The following is a 20211-nucleotide window of genomic DNA, read 5'->3' on the forward strand; positions in this document are numbered from 1 at the left end:
CTTAGCTCGTGACTCGGACATGATTTAGCATACAAAAGCAGCTGATTCAGCATGCCTGTTTTAAAATTAGTCTTTTGTGATCATTTAAACAAATCATATATTCTACCAGTGTGTGTTGTTAAGGTGACGCCTCGCTGCAACCCAGCTGTGATGTTAAATATTTGCATATGATGTTAGCAGCTAAGCCCAGTTCTACCATTTATGTTCACTATCAATGACAAATTCACATCATCATGCTTTTAATAATTATTCTCTGTGTTGTACTTTTCTTTGGGCTATTTTGTCTAAGAAAAAATAAATAATTATACTTTTAATGTGTATTCGTATATATTGTTTTTTCTCATAATAGCACAGAAGCCGAGTTGACGCAAGATCAGAATATCGAGAACGTACACACGTCACATGTAAAGGCTGATGGGTCGCTGCTTCTTATAGTGCACAGCCCTTATTAAAATTTTGTCCAAATACCTCAGTGTTTTATTGCATTTTGACTACATTTACTCCCAGGAAGAATTATACCCTTGATATTTTTACTGCACATCAGTTATAAGATTCTATGTCCATATCTTCTAATACCGTGAAAATGATAACAGGCCAAGAAGTTGGAAAAGTTTAGCTTGAGTCCTTCTCTTTCTAGTTCCTCTTCACCTCTCGCTGTCTCACTCTCTTCCTTCATCCGTCTCTTTGTCGTGGGTATTGCTCATCCACCAAAATCTCTCAGCGGTAAGTCCGTAGGCATTTCCTGTGCACCTCGGATGGTTTGTGAATACGATGACACGGTGCCGACTTTGCTCCCAATCCGTGTCCTCTCGCTTTCTATCCCTCCTTTTGTCCACCTTTCCACCATGTGCTCCTGGAGATTAGACTTGGCATTTGGTTTCTGAAAGTTCCAGGTGTTGCACGCATAAGAGCAAGTCTCCAGTTGTCCTTTGTCTTTTGACAGGGCAGAACATGGAGACGTTCCCTAGCTGAAGCCAACGTAAGGTTAACTGAATGCACGCTTGAGCCGACCCATCAAAGGAACACTAAGCCAGCTTGTCTTGACACGCTGCACTCAGATTTTTTTGCAAATCGAAATCTCTTAACCCCAGGTTTTGTCTTGCACCACAGAGCCAGAGACGGACTTTTTTGTTGCCTTTTTCCTTTTCTTTTTCAGTTGAACATCGAGAGACATTTGCTGTAATCGCCTGCAGCCTCTTTAGGTGAGTTTACCCACTCAGGTTTTGATAGGCAGCCACGGGGCTCAGGCGGTATTACCACAGCTATCTCAGTGCTCCACATGCCTAACAGCACTCAAAGCCACCGCGGCCGTCACGCCTCTTGACTCGCGCCCATATGAAGTTCAGTCTTTGAAAGGATAAACATGCAAAAAGGGGTTCCTTGTAGGTTACAACATTTAAGCACTTAGGTGATTTGAATTAAAGCTGTCGATGAGATAGCAGAAGTAATCAAAGTTTTCTTCAAGGTCTTATTGCTTGATTATTTATTTATTTTTACGGCCGCCAAGCGCATAATAAAATCATCTGCATTTATTTATTTATTTGTCTGTCTGTTAGCAAGATTACGTCAAAATTTCTACACAGATTTTGACAGAATTTTTTTTACCACAGATAGATATTAGGGCATAGAAGATTCCATTAAATTTTGGAGGTGATCTGGATCTAGATTCAGGATCAAGTTTCACTTTATATCAGATTTGAAGGATTACGTTAAAATTACGTCACAGATTCTTACCTAATTTTCACCACGGATATATATCAGGCCATGGAAGACTCCATTAAATTTTGGAGGTGCCCCAGATCCTGATCCGGATTCTGGATCAGGATTTCCCTTTATTTAGGCTTTGAAGGATTACGTCAAAACTACTTCACAGATTCACACCACATTTTTACTAAAGATAGATATTAGGGCATGGAAGCCTTCACTGCATTGTGGAAGTGATCCGGATTGGTAGACATCAGAAATCTCTGATTGCATCCATCTGTCCATCCATCCAGTGTTTGTCCACAATTCAAAAAAGTGCTTCTTCTTCTTCAGTTCTTGATGGATTTTCTTTCTCATGAAACTTTGATTCATCTAAGCAAAGTTCATAATTCTTTCTTGCAGAATTTTTAAATTTTGTGAAATATATACAATTTCTGAGTTGAAAACAGTGGAATTCACCCAAACTACTTCTCATTCAGTCCTTGATACATTCTGATTCGACTGATTTATCTAACCAGTGTTCACAATTCTGACTCACGAAATTTAGATTTTTGGGAAAATTATAGACTTTTGGTAGCAAAAACAGTGAAACTCACCCAATTTAGGTCACTTTCCCAAATTGCATGGTTGCTGAGGTGGGAAAAAATCACCAAAATAAGATGCCTTTCATGAAAATTTACGCATTGTTGTAAAGATTTTGGAAGACAAGCTCAACTATCAGCAAAAATATTTTCAGCAGTGTGTAAATTACAGTTCACACACTGCTGTAAACATTTCACCTTGTACTTCAGGTTTCATTCAAATGTGTATTTATACAATGTAAATGTTAAAATGTCTCTTAGAAAAATTTGCAGCTATTGATCAAGAATTTCCTGTGCACCAGGAAATTCTGTGGGAACCACAGAATCTCGTCTCTGCTGTTTGCGGACGATGTGGTTCTGTTGGCTTAGTCAAATCAGGACCTTCAGCCTGCACTGGGGCGGTTTGCAGCCGAGTGTGAAGCATCCGGAATGAAAATCAGCACCTTATAATCCGAGGACATGGTTCTCGACCGGAAAAAGGTGCTTTGCCCTCTTCAGTTCGGTGGAGTGTCCTTGCATCAAGTGGAGGAGTTTAAGTATCTCGGGGTCTTGTTCATGAGTGAGGGACGGATGGAGCGTGAGATCGATAGATGGATGGGTGCAGCATCTGCAGTGATGCGGTCGCTGTATCGGACCGTCGTGGTGGAGAGAGCTGAGTAGGGGAGCAAAGCTCTCGATTTACCGATCGATCTACGTTCCGATCCTCACCTATGGTCATGAGATTTGGCTCATGACTGAAAGAACGAGATCGCGAGTACAAGCGGCCAAGATGAGTTGCCTCCGCAGGGTGGCTGGGTGCTCCCTTAGAGATAGGGTGAGGAGCTCGGTCACTCGGGAGGAGCTCGGTCACTCGGGAGGAGCTCGGAGTCGAGCCGCTGCTCCTCCATGTCGAAAGGAGTCAGTTGAGGTGGCTCGGCATCTTTTCCGGATGCCCCCTGGACGCCTCACTGGAGAGGTGTTCCGGGCACGTCCCATTGGGAGGAGGCCCCAGGGAAGACCCAGGACACATTGGAGGGACTACATCTCTCGGCTGGCTTGGGCATGCCTTGGGGTTCCCCCGGAGGAGCTGGGGGAGGTGTGTGTGGATCGGGAGGTCTGGGCAGCTTTGCTTGAGCTGCTGCCCCCGCGACCCGACTCCGGATAAAGCGGAAGAAAATGGATGGGTGGATGGATGGATGATCAAGAATTTTATTTGTAGGATGTTGTCACTTTCTTTACCTGCATATTGAGGAGAAATTGTTCAAGGAATAAACCCTGATGAGTTTTGTGTCACTAATGCTTTGGTCTAGCTTTTAAAAAAAACTTTTTATATCTCAGATTAGCTCCTTTGACAATGTTTGGGTCTGTTGTTTACTGCTTTGTTCTTACTGTCCAAGAAGGGATGTGTGCAGTGGTGACGCCAAGGGGGGCTTAAGCTCCCCCAATTATTCTGCCAATAATGTGAATAGTGACTGACATATTTGTGGATCTCAACTGCAGTTTTGCTCTGAGAATGTCTCAATATTGTGTAACTGAGTAAAGTGATGAATGTGTGTGTTCGATGATCCACCAATGCTGAATCACCCTTCACAAACAGAATTTTCAGTTTTTCGAATAAACATTTATTTGTAAAAACCCACACACAAGTTACAAATGAGAAATTTGTGTTTGTGGATCACAAAGCACGTGTACAAATCAAAGGATATTTGTAAATCACCCTCTGTGCATTTGCAAGTATCGAGACAAATTTAACTCCATACTCCAAAAATTTAGGTTTCCTAAATATTTATTACGGCTACTCTTAAATCTTCACTTATCTTTATAATTTTATTACTGGTAAATTTTAGAATTGATTTAGATGAGATATACTTATTATCTCACAGGAATATATCACAATTATCTGGGAACTACTTTTTGCGCAGGAATTCATCAAGCACGTCAGCCGCAGCAGCCCACGAACACAGAATATACAGAAGCTGTATATCGTTGTTTGGCAATCATTCTAAGTGATGTGTGTGTACATTGATACCACATTTTGGAGGAGCATGGGTGACTAAAACATATACCTTGGTATTTATAAAGCAATTTACTATATATTGTTCATTTCTATGACATTTTGTGGAGCCCCTCCAACTTTTATCCCAGCCCCCCCTCAGCTCACCCAACAAAAATTTCCTGGCGCCGCCACTGGATGTGATTATATGGAGGCACTGTGAGTGGCGAAGGGAGAGCTGCCTCTAAAATATTTAATCTGCAATTTTGCTGACAGATAATTAAATATTACCCTGGGACTGGAAAGCAAAGATCCTAATGGGGGGGTGTGTGGGGGGGTGACCACATGCAGCATTGCATAGTTGTTACTTAAATTGAAAATAATTGCACTCCTAAGTATTATAAATTACATATATACTGTGATTGTCTTCATGTGTAGTTTTTTAAGCAGTGGCATACTTAGTCTGAACAAGAATGATGACCGAAAAAGCATTAATGCCTGCTCTGACCTTTAAACTCTGCACTGGTGACAAAAGAGCACGTTGTAATGGAAATGGTAATAAATAACAGGATATGGCCTAGAAGTGAGGCATTTTTATCATCATTTTGATCCTTTTATGTATTGATTCTCTGAGTGGTGCCTGTTAGCATTTTATTTCAATCAAATAACTTAAACACTTTGAGTATTTGATTTGAAACCTTTTCTAACTGAGATGAATAAGAGATGAAGGTTCCTTTCTGTAATGAGTGCTGCCACTAATCCAAGATGGCGGCTGTGGTGGCCATCTTGAATTCTGATTTTGTTTTAAAAATAAAAACTTGATTACTTTCAAAGTTTGACCTGACAGTTTTTGTGAGAGTTAAGCCTCTTTCACACCGGGCCTGCGTAGAGTTGCATGGTGCTGCCTATCAATTACACAGGAATGGCTGCATATGTTGCACGCAGGGGGGAAGCTGTGGACCACCTCTTCTTCTGTGGTTTTGAAGCTTCACTGCCAGCAAAGTTCAGCAGAGTCCAGCAGGATGAATAAAATCTAACAAGGCAGGTGTGTACTGCTAAAACACCTAAAAGGATTTTTTGCCGGGCTGGCGTAGGGTAGCGTACAATTGTGGAGGCATGGTATACAGTAGTGCAGTGCTGCGTAGACTTGGATGCAGTAGCGCCATGTTGCATAGACTTGCGTAGAGTACTGCGTCAAGTGCTCTACGCCGAATGTCTGCTAAAAAAAATTAAACATGTTTAATTTTTGCGTCCATTTCATGGACCCCGTGGCATCCCTCAGCATATTGTCACATAGGGCTGCATAAGCTCGGTGTAGGGCTGCATAAACTTGGTGTAGTCAGTACACCACATTACGCAACTCTACATTGGTCCAATGTGAAATGGGCCTTAGTTTTCTTCGGCGGGAATGTTCCTTTTGATAAAGAGTGTCACTAATCCAAGATGGCGGCTATGATGGCAATTCAGTTACCGTTACTTAAATTGAGAACACGTTGAGCATTTGACCTGAAACCTTTTGTGAGTGTTGGTCTTTATGAGTGGATGATTGCTTGTGAACCTATGAGCTTCTGGTGGCCATGGACTACCAGTTATTACACCAGTGTCTCTCTTAAAACAGCCTCACCCACCCACAGTGTTGTTTGTGGTCTAAGGATCTACTACTATGTTCTTTTTTCCCCGTTTCAATAATAAACGCAGCCCACCCCACTGTAAATGGGTGCAAGCCTTGCCTGGGTAAGTAACCTGAAATGCAGTGGTGTCCCATCCAGGGAGAGTCATAGACACTCAGCCGTTTCACACTTTGGTATCTGTGGATAAACACTAGCACCAATGGGCTTGATTGCCTATACAGGATTTAGTTCTGTGTGTTCATAGACAATATTATGTGAATAAAGTTCACAAAAGGACAGGCACTGTGGTTGAGGTGGTTGGTTAAGTTGATGATTACCAACCCTGGTCCTCAGGGGCCTCCTAACCTGCACATCTTTCATCTCATCCTGCCCTGCCAAAAGTTGTTTAGCTCATTCAGGTGTCTGCTGGCACTTGACTGGCTGAGCTGAAACATGTGACTGTTATTTTTTTTATTATTGATATTATCTCTATCTCCTCCTCTAGACTCCCACGGGATGGATCTGTTTGCAGTTGCAGTTCATGAGTTCGGTCATGCCATCGGCCTGGTCCACACCTCAGCCATGGAGTCCATCATGAGGCCATATTACCATGGTCCTGTAGGAGACCCTTTGAAGTATGACCTTCCATATGAGGACAAAGTCCGCGTGTGGCAGCTGTACGGTATGACAGAACATCAATCCACTGCTCTATGTGTGTCTGTGAGATAGAAACAGACAGGAAAAGCAATTGGTAAGTTCTGCCATGCAAGGTTATTGATTAATGAATACAGGCATGGAGTTAATTAGACTTTTTATGGCGTATGACCTTATTACAGCATTCCCTGATACACAGAGCAGTAGCATAAGAAGGTGAATAATGATGATAGAGACCTGACTAAAGTCTAGTAAAGAACCAGGACTGTATGATGGAATTATAAAAATCAATCAGTATTACTTACTTTACATGTTGTATACTCAGTGGACCTCTGTCCTTCTAGGGGTTAGAGACTCTGTGTCTCACACCAATCGACCAGGCAATCCCTCTCAAACAGATGAGCCACCTGTTCTTCTGGACCTCCCTGAAATAGATCTACTGTAATGTAAGTGTGAGATGTAGTGTCCTTTTAGGGCAACACAATGATTCTCTGAGAAGTTAAGCACATGTTGGCATCTTCTTTGTCTACCTTTTGTCTTTGCCCCCTTTGCAAATAACCACATTATGATCTGCAGAGGTTGCAGTGAGCACAGGACCCCGCAGGGCTGCTGTTTAAGTCCAAAACTATTTGCACTATACATAGATGACTGTATCTCCACCCAGGACAATAACATCATTATTAACCCTATTCATGACATTAGTGAGCACAATATGGAGAAAGCAATTGTCATGGAGTCCAATGGACCCCAAAAGTCTTGAATACGGTTAAGTATGCAGATGACACAACAATCTTAGTACTCAGAGGGGCTGATGAGTCATCATTCAGGGACCCGATTCATTGGATCACAGCAGTGTGGGCACAGTTAACCAAAAAGTTAGCTTCGATAACCATTAATCCGCTAACTGAAAAGTAACTTTTATAAATTTAAACCGATAAACCCCTAAAAAAAAAAAAATCTAGTGGACATTACAGCTAAAAGCTAAACCAATAACTTTAGCATTTTACAGACATACAAGGTCTATTAGAAAAGTATCCGACATTTTTATTTTTTCAAAAAAAAAATATGGATTTGAATCACGTGCGATTACATCAGACAAGCTTGAACCCTCGTGGGCATGCGAGAGTTTTTCACGCCTGTCGGTTGCGTCATTCGCCTGTGGGCAGGCTTTGAGTGAGGAGTGGTCCACCCCTCCCATCTATTTTTTCATTGTTTAGGAATGGCTCAGAGACTGCCGCTTTGCTTGATCAAAATGTTTTCAGAAACTGTAAGGCACATCTGAGTGGACACCATTCGAGAAATTCAGCTGGTTTTCGGTGAAAATTTTAAGGCTGATGAGAGTTATGGAGTGTTACTGTCGCTTTAAGGACAACCCACAGAGCCGGAGGGCGCGCCGCGCTCCAAGCCGCCGTCGTCAGCCTGTTTCAAGCTGAAAACCTCCAAATTTAAGCCTCTGTTGACCCAGGACGTCGTGAGAGAACAGAGAAGTTTCAGAAGAGGTCGGGATCAGCAGTTTATCCGGACATTCCACTGTTAAAGGAGATTTTGTAATGAAAGACGTGCGGACGGATTCGCGCGTTGGCAGGCAGCCGCTCATGGCCGGCGCCACAGAGAAACACCTCCGTTGGAAGCGTTATGGGACAAGTTTGAACATGCCCAGCTGTTAAACAGTTTCTCGGATACTCACTCGACTGAAAACCATCGAAAGCTGCCTGAATTTTACAAATGGTTAACACGGAGGTGTTTCTCTGTGGCGCTGGGCCATGAGCGGCTGCCTGCCGATGCGCGAATCCGTCCGCACGTCTTTCATTACAAAATCTCCTTTAACAGTGGAATGTCTGGATAAACTGCTGATCCCGACCTCTTCTGAAACTTCTGTTCTCTCACGACGTCCTGGGTCAACAGAGGCTTAAATTTGGAAGTTTTCAGCTCGAAACAGGCTGACGACGGCGGCTTGGAGCGCGGCATGCCCTCCGGCTCCGTGGGTTGTCCTTAAAGCGACAGTAACACTCCATAATCTCTCATCAGCCCTTAAAATTTTCACCGAAAACCAGCTGAATTTCTTGAATGGTGTCCACTCGGATGTGTCTTACAGTTTCTGAAAAAATTTTGATCAAGCAAAGCGCCAGTCTCTGCCATTCCTAAACAATGAAAAAAGACAGGAGGGGTGGACCACTCCTCACTGAAAGCCTGCCCACAGGCGAATGACGGAACCGACAGGCGTGAAAAAACTCACGCATGCCCACGAGGGTTCAAGCTTGTCTGATGTAATCGCACGTGTGTTAAGGTGTTAAACCCCAGGAACTGAGTTGGACCTCAAAATGCAGTGTAGCTGAGACACAAAAGGTAAGTGCAAAACAAAAATTTCTTCTCAAAAAATATAAAAAAAAAAAACAGAGGCTCCAAAATCACAGCACCAAAAACAAGTGTCTTCAAAGACAAAAACATCCAAGTGACCAAAAACAAAATTAGACAGAGTGCAAAAAGTCCATAACATAAGACTACTGTCCAAAAGAGACAGCAAGGACACTTACGAACCGTTGGCGATGAGGTGACTGGCAAACGTGTCAAAGCACAACTGAGCTTTACAGAAACAAACAGCCCACAAAGACAGAGCAAACAAATGTGATTAAATACATTTGGGATAATTGAACTCAGGTGTGAGTAATCAGGAAGAACCAAAGCATGTGAGGAACAGAGGAAACACAGAAAATAAACCCAGGCTCACAGTAGTCTCAAAGAAAGAAAACAACTGAACACTATAGAAAAACCCAGATCATGAATAAATTAAGAATAAAGTGCCATTCCTGTAAGAGCACACGAGGAAACATTATAGGCAGAAAACATCTGAAGAAAACACTACTTCAAATAATTCAGATATGAAAAAAAAAAATACCAAGAACGTGAGGAAATAAGAACAGAGAAAAACATAAGTATGCGAGGGGGCAGGACCCTCGCAGCAGACAAAATGCTGCACTCTGACACCAAGTGTAACCAAGACAACATTCAGGTGCAGCTCTAAACCAGGAGCTATAGGAAAAGGTAAACACTACAACAGCACCATGCCCCCACGCACGACGATCTAAACTTCTCATTCAATACACACACACACACACACACAGACACACATACACACACAGGGTATGGGAGGAAGAAGCACGTCCACAACAGACAAATGTAAGTTGTGCAAACACACACCCTTTGAAGACCAATGCATGCTCACATGCATCTTTGCACACTCATTCACAACATGCACATTAATACTCCCATAACATGCATGTATAAGGTCGTGCAAACACACACACCACAGGACCCAAGCGTAAGAAGCCTGCGTATTCTCATACGGACATGAGGAACAGTACCTAAACCACCCAAACACAGCGACAACGCAGACCCCAACAACGTGATTCAAATCCATATAGTTTTTGAAAAAAAAAAAAGGTCGGTTTCTTTTCTAATAGACCACGTACATGCCGAAAAGCATTATGGGAAAACCACACTGCCACTGGTATTCACACTGCCATCCAGTAGATGGCAGAGTTTATGGCAGTGTGAATATCAATTGCCACACATTCTCTAAAAGTGCTAAAATCACTTAACAAACAGAATTTTCAGTTTCAAGTTGCCTTTTTTTACAAATGAAAAAGACATATTTACAAATACAGATTTATTTGTAAAAACCAACACACGTTACAGTAACTTGTTGTGGGTTTTTTTTTTTTTACACATACCGACCAACCACTGATTACAGGAAACTGTTTTTCCCATAATATTCTGCATGTGTGTCAGTAAAACACAAAAACTTCAAAATTAGTGCAGAACTTTAAAACTTTAAAACTAAAACATATAGCTGATATTTTCACAAAACGACAGAGGTGACGTTAATTTCAATATCGGGTCCGGAATTAGTTTGTTTAAAATTTTAACCATAAATCAAAACTGTCTTACTGTGCATGACTCTTATGATACCTCTGCAAGTCTGTATGGTGTGAAAATAAATTATCTTTTTTTTTTTCTCCCTCTTCCTTTCTCTCTGGTAGCCAGCTCTGCTCTGCTGTTAGAGGATTGAGCTTTACCTCTCATAGCTGTTTGTGTTATCCAAAATATGTAATAGGCAGGCACTAAAATGTATGTTTTCAGACTTTACAAATATGTTTAACTGTTAAGTTTATTCACTATGCCCGCAAAAATATGTTTGCGGTCTAAAAGTTACCGGAAATAAATTTAGCAGAAATTAATTGATCTGCTAATGGTTTCATAGTTATCTGAAAAAATCTGTGATGTCTGTATAATCGTTGTGCACATTCACAACATTAAATTGTTACCTTTTGGCTCATCTATTGACCGTTCATTTGTGCCCCCTGTTGTGGGTCCGTGTCACTACACTTTCTCCAACAAAAAGGGAAGCTCAATTGCTCCCCATTTGTTTATTGGTAGCAAAGAAAATGATAACGAGATCTTGGTTAAAAGCACTACCTCCCACTCTCCATCAATGGCGTGACGGATTAAAAACGTATATCTAATGGAAAAAAGTTACGGCAAAGCTTCATTTGAATATGGATTTGTTTTTGGATAGGTGGACCCCTGTCATTATTTACTTTGGTTGGGCATAATTATACTTGCTCAGGGTTCCTCACCGGAATTGTGTGTTTTCCTTCTCTTTTTTTTTTTTTTACCAGTTGTAGATAAAGTAAAATATATTTTAGGGTATACCCCTTTTACTTTCAGTGGGATGGAATACCGTCCTAGAATTTGCTGAGTCGCTCTGTTCGATTTGTTGTATTAATTTTATGTTGTAATTGAATATGGAGTTGCCCCTTTGAATAAACAGTGTTAAAAAAAATAAATAAAAAAAACTGCGTACTTATAGTGATGGGGAAAGAGACTTGAGCTTTGTACATTATTAACAAATGATACATAAAGTATTGAGGAATAAAGAAAAGTAGTTAATGCAATCTTTACAGATGTTATAACTGATACATTGAGCATCAACTAATGGTTTATTAATGCTTAGTAAAGGCTTAATAATTTGAGGAATAAAACGTAAACACTAAAAATATGATTTGTAAAGTATTTTAGCACTATGAATAGTGTCTGATTTAAGTTTGTAAATAAATTATTAATGATCAACTATCATTTATAAATGTTTTTACATATTTTGTTATTAATAATTATTAAGCCATCAATTTATGTTCTTACCAATAAGTAGCTAATAAAAAAGAATGCTTTGTAAATGTTTTACAAGTGAAAATGTGAAGCGTTGTGAATACTTTATGGATGCACTGTATGCCTGAATGTCCAGAATTGTATAACAAATTTAGATTAGATTAGCTCTATCTCTGTATTGCTATAGCTTTGTATTGTTTATTGCTATATCTCTTGTTCTGTGTAGCTCTATCTCTTCTTCTTCTGCTGCTTTCAGCTGCTCTCGATAGGGGTTGCCACAGCAGAACAGTCGTTTCTATCTCACCCTGTCCTCTGTATCTTCCTCTGTCACACCAACCACCTGCATGTCTTTCCTCAGTCCATCCATAAACCTCCTCTTTGGCCTCCCTCTTCTCCTCCTGCCTGGTGGCTCCATCCTCAGCATCCTTCTCCCTATATACCCTGTGTTCTTCCTCTGCACATGTCCAAGCCATCTCAGTCTCACCGCTCTGACATTGTCCCTAAACTGTTCCACCTGAGCTGACCCTCTGTTATGTTCATTCCTAATCCTGTCCATTCTCCTTACTCCCAAAAAGAATGGCAACATCTTCAACTCTGCCACCTTCTGCTCTGTCTTTTTGTTAGCGCCAACATCCCTAAGCCGTACAACATAGCTGGTCTCACTACTGTCTTGTAGACTTTCCCCTTAACTCTTGCAGATATTCCTCAGTCACAAATCACTTCTGCCACCTTTCTCCACCCCACTCCACCCTGCCTGCAACTTGCTTCTTCACCTTTCTACCACACCTCTCCATTACTTTGGACAGTTGACCCCAAGTATTTAAACTCATCTACTTTCACGACTTCTACTCCTTGTAACCACACTATCTACTGGGCTCCCTCTCACTCACACACATGTACTCAGTGTTTGCTCCTAATGACTTCATTCCTCTTCTCTCCAGAGCATATCTCCACCTTTCCAGCAAGACTCAACCTGCTCTCTACTCTTCACTACAGATCACAATGTCATCTGCAAACATCATAGTCCATAGTGACTCTGTCTGATCTCATACATCAACCTGGCCATCACCATTGTGAACAAGAAAAGACTCAGAGCTGATCCTTGGTGTAATCCCACCTCCACCTTGAATTAGTCTGTCATTCCTACTGCTCATCTCATTGCTGTCACACTGTCCTTGTACATGTCCTACACTACCCTCACAAACTTCCTCTGCCACTCCACGCCTTCTTATATAATACCTAAATCCACAAACACATTATAAGTCCTTCTGACTTCTCTATACTTCTCCATCAGTATTCTCAGAGCAAACATTGCATCTACAATGCTCTTTCTCAGCACAAAACCATATTGCTGCTCACAGATCTTCACCTGTTTTCTAAGCCTAGATTCTACTACTCTTTCCCATACTTCATGCTGTGGCTGATCAACTTTATAGCTCTGCAGTTACTGCAGCTCTGCACATCACCCTTGTTCTTAAAATAGAAATCAGCACACTTTGTCTCCACTCCTCGGGCATTTTTCAGTTTCAGTTTCAATTTATTTTCATTTATATAGTGCCAAATCACACAGAGTTGTCTCAAAGCGCTTCACAAAAGGTAAGGTCTAACCTTACCAACCCCCAGAGCAACAGTGTTAAGGAAAAACTCCTCTCATCTCTCTCCAAAGATTTTCTTAAACAATCTGTTTAAAACTCCACTGCCATCTCTCCTAGGCATTGTCATGTCTCCACTGGTATGTCATCTGGACCAACTGCCTTTTCAGTCTTCATCCTCTTCATGGCTGCCCTCACTTCATCCTTACAAATGAAACTTTCAATTAAAACAATTTTATTTGCATCACGCCAGATCACAACAAAGCTGCCTCAAGGTGCTTCACATGAGTAAGGTCTAACTTTTCCAGCCCCCCTGAGCAAGCACACAAGTGACAGTGGTAAGGAAAGTCTCTGGTGAGAATGATGATGAAACCTCAAGCAGACCAGACCGAGAGGGGTGACCGACTGCTTGGGCCATTCCATCATTTACAAGGTTTTTACATATGTACAAAAGTTTGTTTGCAAAACAGAGGAGCAACAAAAACAGAGTCCTTAATTGAAAATGCAGTAGAGTCCATCTTTGGTCTCTAATATATAATGTCCAGCACCAGTAGGCTGCAAGCCAGGACCTCCGGTCAGTCCTGGAGCAGGCATGGCATCCTGAGGTCAATCTGGCACCTTGGTGGTGTTGGGTCACATCAATGAGTGGTGTTGTCAGTGCCTTGGACAGAGAGGAAAAGAGCAGAATCAGTCGGCCCGAAAAGACCTGCACATAAGGTATGAGTTCACCAGCGGTAAATCGACAGGGAAGCAGAGAGAATATTGAGGTGATCCCCAGCAGCTAGTCTTTAGCATAACTACCAGTCCCAGAATTTAGATGAAGTGAGGCTGAGACCTGTTCTGTTGCTAATAATATGGGTGAAAGGGATAGGAAGCATAGTTCCATACTATGCCAGTATGCTAACCATATGAGAGGGAGAATAGATGTGTTTTCAGTCTGAACTTGAATATCTCTACAGAATGTGACTGTTTATCTCAGCAGGGAGATCATTCCACAACACAGATCCATGATAAGAGAAAGCTCTGTTGACTTTTTATTCACCCTCGGGACACAAAGCAGTCCTGTGCCCTGAGAACAGTGAGAATGTAAGAGTGTAATTAGATCAGCTAAGTAGGGGAGATGCTAGTCTATAAATAATTTTATAGGTTCATAAGAGAACCTTACAATCCGACCCCACAGAGACAGGAAATGAGTGAAGAGATGACAAAATCGGTGTAATGTCGTCAAACTTTCCGCTTTTTGTCGAAACTCTGGCAGCAGCATTTTGAACCAATTGGAGAACCCTTATGCTGGAATGCAGTAGACCACAGAACAGAACATTGCAGTAATCCCATCTAAAATAGAAAAATGCATGGATCAGGGTCTCTGCATCAGCCACAGACACGATGGGACGAATCTTTGCTATATTTCACAGGTGGAAGAAAGCAGTCCTCGTAGTGTCTTTAATGTGTAGGCCAAAGGACAGTGCAGGATCAGGAATCACCCCAAGGTTCCTCACTTTGTCAATGTGATGTCTGACACACACGCCTCAGTTATGCGTGAGCCAGTCAAACTGATGGCGATGTTTCACTGGACCATGGACCATCATTTCAGTCTTATCCAAGTTTAAAAGTAAGAAATTGCTGGATATCCAGCTTTTCATTGACACAAGGCAATCCTCTAAAAACTTTGTGTGTACGAGTTATCAGCATGTATAGCTGAGTTTCATCAGCGTAGCAATGAAAAGTAATTCCATTACCCCCGCAGTATGTGCCCAAGGGGTGCTATATAAAGGGAGAAAAGCAGGGAGCCTAAGACAGACCCCAGTGGAACCCCATATTCATGTTACCGAAGGTTAGAGATAGTGTTGTTGTATAGAATACAAGGAGACTGACTGGTTAGGTTGATGTCAACCATGCAAGGACATTCCAGTTATCCAAAAATGATTCTCCGCCTATCAAGTAAAATTCAATGATCCACCGTATCAACGCAGCACTAACATCTAATAGGACCAGCACCAGAGTGGTGTCTGAATCCATTGTAAGCAGAAGATCATTTATCACTTTATTGAACGTTGTCTCTGCATCTTTATTTTGACTTGTTTTTCACTGGATGCCCTTCCTGATGAAATTGCACTCATTTATCCAGGCTTGGGACTTACACTCAGTGTACTGGCTGCACACTTCATGTAGTTGAGTCTATTTCTATAAATCTCTATCTGTATCATCTGTCTATCTTATCAGTATGTCGAGCTCTGCTGCAACATTCATCTCCATATCTATCTATGAAGGGAAGCACCATATTAATACAATAACATGCTTTTGGAGGGCGGTATGCATTTTCAGAGGCCCGACGTCCATGCCCAGTTGTCCAAAATGACAGATATTCACCGGAGTTAGACGAGGGTGAATATCTGTCATTGCGGGCGACAGCATGGATGAAGATCTCAGAAAATGCATACCACATGACAACAGCATGTTATTTGCATTATTATCACTTACTGAGATACACAACACGTAACGCATACATAAAAATTTGGCTCACTTTAACTTTTGTCGTGTCGGCTGGCGCGCGCTGCTCTCCAAATTCGGCAGTGCATCCTCATCAAGCTGGCTGCTTAATTGGATGCTGTTCATTGTCGTACTATCCATGAGAAAATCATCCAGAATATCCATATTGGGACCAACAACGACTGAGTTTTAGGGCCACATTGAATTTCTTTCTTTTTTCTTTTTTTTTTTGGACTGTGAGAATAAAGTTGTAATATGACGAGAAAAAAAGTTGTAATATTATGAGAAAAAAGTCATAATATTACGAGAATAAAGTCGTAATTTTACGAGAAAAAAGTCGTAATATTACAAGAAAAAGTCAAAATATTATGACTTTATTCTCGTAAAATTACGACTTTATTCTCAAAGTCATAATTTTACGAGAATAAAGTTGTAATTTTAAGACTTTGAGAATAAAGTCGTAATTTTATGAGAATAAAGTCGTAATTTTATGAGAATAAAGTTGTAATTTTAAGACTTTGAGAATAAAGTCGTAATTTTACAAGAAAAAGTCGTAATATTACAAGAAAAAGTCAAAATATTATATTATGACTTTATTCTCATAAAATTATGACTTTATTCTCAAAGTCTTAAAATTACAACTTTATTCTCGTAATATTACGACTTTATTCTCAAAATCCAAAAAAAAACAAAAAAAAAAGAAATTCAATGTGGCCCTAAAACTCCATCGTATAGTAGACCAACACACAGTTCTCACCTTTTTATCTTTTCCTCTGCGGGCAGTTTTTTTTTTTTCACTCTGCGCACAGTTCTTGAGCTGCGCGCTATGACGTAATTTGTTTACGCACAGCGGGCGGGTATAGCCAGGTAGCGTTGACTTAAATCTACGATACCGGCCTAGCAACACCTTGGTAAAGTGATAATAATGACACTTATTCAACATTTAAGCATCTACCTGACAACAAAATGTTGGTTTTCTTCTTTGGCATCCAAAAACTGAAAGATGGTTCCACCAAACCTCCACTGCATAACATCAAAAAAGGTTGCTCTAATAACTGTCAGTAAGAGAATTTCACACCATGTGGTGGTGATATTTTAAGAGTTGACCTCGCAGCTTTACTGTCGGTTGTGTTTGATAGTGATAGCCGCCATAAGGCACTTTTCTCAGCAGCCTTCAGATCAAAACACAGATATGATTTAAACAAATAGTTTGTGGCATATTCATTATTCATGACATAAGAGGTCAGGCTGAAAAAAAATATCAGATCATTGCCGTTTCAAAGACAGTTACTTGACCTAAAATGTCATCCTGCCATCTGGAGATGAAATTTTAATGCCTTTAAGGCAGTGTGGGAGACGTTAATTCCAGCTAGTGGTCTATTGAACTGTACACGGGCGCTTCTTCTATGAACCGTATGTTGTAGTGACTCATTCTGCTCCGATTAAAGCAGCCTACAACCCCTGGCAAAAATTATGGAATCACCGGCCTCGGATGTTCATTCAGTTGTTTAATTTTGTAGAAAAAAGCAGATCACAGACATGACACAAAACTAAAGTCATTTGAAATGGCAACTTTCTTGCTTTAAGAAACACTATAAGAAATCAGGAAAAAAAAAATTGTGGCAGTCAGTAACGGTTACTTTTTTAGACCAAGCAGAGGGAAAAAAATATGGAATCACTCAATTCTGAGGAAAAAATTATGGAATCATGAAAAACAAAAGAACACTCCAACACATCACTAGTATTTTGTTGTACCACCTCTGGCTTTTATAACAGCTTGCAGTCTCTGAGGCATGGACTTAATGAGTGACAAACAGTACTCTTCATCAATCTGGCTCCAACTTTCTCTGATTGCTGCTGCCAGATCAGCTTTGCAGGTTGGAGCCTTGTCATGGACCATTTTCTTCAACTTCCACCAAAGATGTTCAATTGGATTAAGATCCGGACAATTTGCAGGCCATGACATTGACCCTATGTGTCTTTTTGCAAGGAATGTTTTCACAGTTTTTGCGCTATGGCAAGATGCATTATCATCTTGAAAAATTATTTCATCATCCTCAAACATCCTTTCAATTGATGGGATAAGAAAAGTGTCCAAATTATCAATGTAAACTTGTGCATTTATTGATGATGTAATGACAGCCATCTCTCCAGTGCCTTTACATGACATGCAGCCCCATATCATCAATGACTGTGGAAATTTACATGTTCTCTTCAGGCAGTCATCTTTATAAATCTCATTGGAACGGCACCAAACAAAAGTTCCAGCATCATCACCTTGCCCAATACAGATTCGAGATTCATCACTGAATATGACTTTCATCCAGTCATCCACAGTCCACGATTGCTTTTCCTTAGCCCATTGTAACCTTGTTTTTTTCTGTTTAGGTGTTAATGATGGCTTTCGTTTAACTTTTCTGTATGTAAATCCCATTTCTTTTAGGCGGTTTCTTACAGTTCGGTCACAGATGTTGACTCCAGTTTCCTCCCATTCGTTCCTCATTTGTTTTGTTGTGCATTTTCGATTTTTGAGACATATTGCTTTAAGTTTTCTGTCTTGACGCTTTGATGTCTTCCTTGGTCTACCAGTATGTTTGCCTTTAACAACCTTCCCATGTTGTTTGTATTTGGTCCAGAGTTTAGACACAGCTGACTGTGAACAACCAACATCTTTTGCAACATTGCGTGATGATTTACCCTCTTTTAAGAGTTTGATAATCCTCTCCTTTGTTTCAATTGACATCTCTCGTGTTGGAGCCATAATTCATGTCAGTCCACTTGGTGGAACAGCTCTCCAAGGTGTGATCACTCCTTTTTAGATGCAGACTAACGAGCAGATCTGATTTGATGCAGGTGTTAGTTTTGGGGATGAAAATTTACAGGGTGATTCCATAATTTATTCCTCAGAATTGAGTCCATATATTTTTCCTCTGCTTGGTCTAAAAAGTAACGTTACTGACTGCCACAATTATTTTTCCTGATTTCTTATAGTGTTTCTTAAAGCCAGGAAGTTGCCATTTGAAATGACTTTAGTTCTGTGTCATGTCTGTGATCTGCTTTTTTTCTACAAAATTAAACAGCTGAATGAACATCTTCCGAGGCCGGTGATTCCATATTATTGCCAAGGGTTGTACTCTGATACAGAGGTGGCAGGATACAATGCCGGACTCCCTTAGAACCATCTGCGTAAACATGAGCTGGCTTTAGTGAGATTAAGTCCTTTTCTCAAAGCACCAGCCACATTTGGTTCTGTCGCATTGATAAATGTAGTTTCATCAGGAAAAATCCATCAGATCACCTCCAAGAATGCTACAAATAATTGTTTAAGGAAAACTTCCTGCACGTGGCCACAGTCTGCCTTCATTGCCTGCTTAGCTTGTGAGGCGTTCTTCTGTTCAAGGTTGTTTCTTTCACTCATTTTGAAAAATGCATCAGAAATGGACTCTGAGAGACAGAACATCTGCTTCTTCTTGTTTATTTTATTTTATTTTTTTGCAGCGCAGTCCTTCAGAATGTGCCCTTTACATAACTCTAAATCCACATCATGTTTACACATGAATAGTACAATATGAGTGTGATCAAAAGGAAGGTATTGATCAGACTTTGCCTGCTTTTTCAGATACACTTATAGTTTGATATTTTGTGTTTAAATATAACAATGTGGGACTTACCTCAAGGGCATAATCCTTCCTATTCACAGAATTTTAAATCTTTCCTTGATTAAACTGCAGTTGAAGGGTTAAACTAACTGAGTACATGTGTAGTAATAAGGTGTTTTAACATTTCAGTTTGGCTTTAGGCCTTCTCAGCTGAGAATGCACCTCCAACAGACTCACAAAGGATTTTTTGTGCTGAAACCTTCATGATTGGTGAAAGTAGCTTTGACCCTAAGGGCTGGTTTTTACTTCTATGCTGCCACACAATGGCATTGACATTGGGAGACAGTTTCATAGCTGTTCACCTTTACATCACCACTGGGGGCAGCAGTGCATGCCAGTGTCACGGGCCGAACGTTCCCCCCAAAAATCAATCCGTCCTGCCTTCACTGCACATGCGTCATTTCGGATCACAGCAGCACGTATGAGTCTGACTCTCTTCACCCAAAACGATCAAAGGGAATATGTGATTATTAACCATCAGATGACAAATTAAAACCCCTTAAATAATTTCAAAGCTGGTTTTATGCAAAAAAGTGAGTCATTTTAAGCAGAAAACGATGCTCAGTGAGCCACTACTGACGCTCTGAAATGACAAAGGCGAGGCATCAGAGTCAGATGTGCTGCTGCTGCTCTCTGATCGCTTCCCCAGTCTTTGATTATGAAATAATGCTGAACTTATGTGGAAATGATTGTTGGACAAAAGTTTCACATATCTGTCGCTGAGCTAGATGATGACTGGAGTGCAGTTTTAAGCAGAAACACCGTGATAATCAGTGAATTGCT

General features: G+C 40.8%; 1 protein-coding gene across 1 annotated transcript in view; it reads left to right on the top strand.

Moving 5' to 3' along the window:
• LOC117529109 (matrix metalloproteinase-17-like) overlaps positions 1–20211 on the top strand; it is a 244201-nt gene that overhangs the window by 124963 nt on the left and 99027 nt on the right. Inside the window, exon 5 of the mRNA XM_034191809.1 lies at positions 6373–6549. Coding sequence (XP_034047700.1) covers positions 6373–6549 — 177 coding nt within the window. The remainder of the gene's footprint in view (positions 1–6372; positions 6550–20211) is intronic.

This window comes from Thalassophryne amazonica, chromosome 17 (assembly GCF_902500255.1).
Source record: "Thalassophryne amazonica chromosome 17, fThaAma1.1, whole genome shotgun sequence".
In the NCBI taxonomy this organism is placed as follows: Eukaryota; Metazoa; Chordata; class Actinopteri; order Batrachoidiformes; family Batrachoididae; genus Thalassophryne; species Thalassophryne amazonica.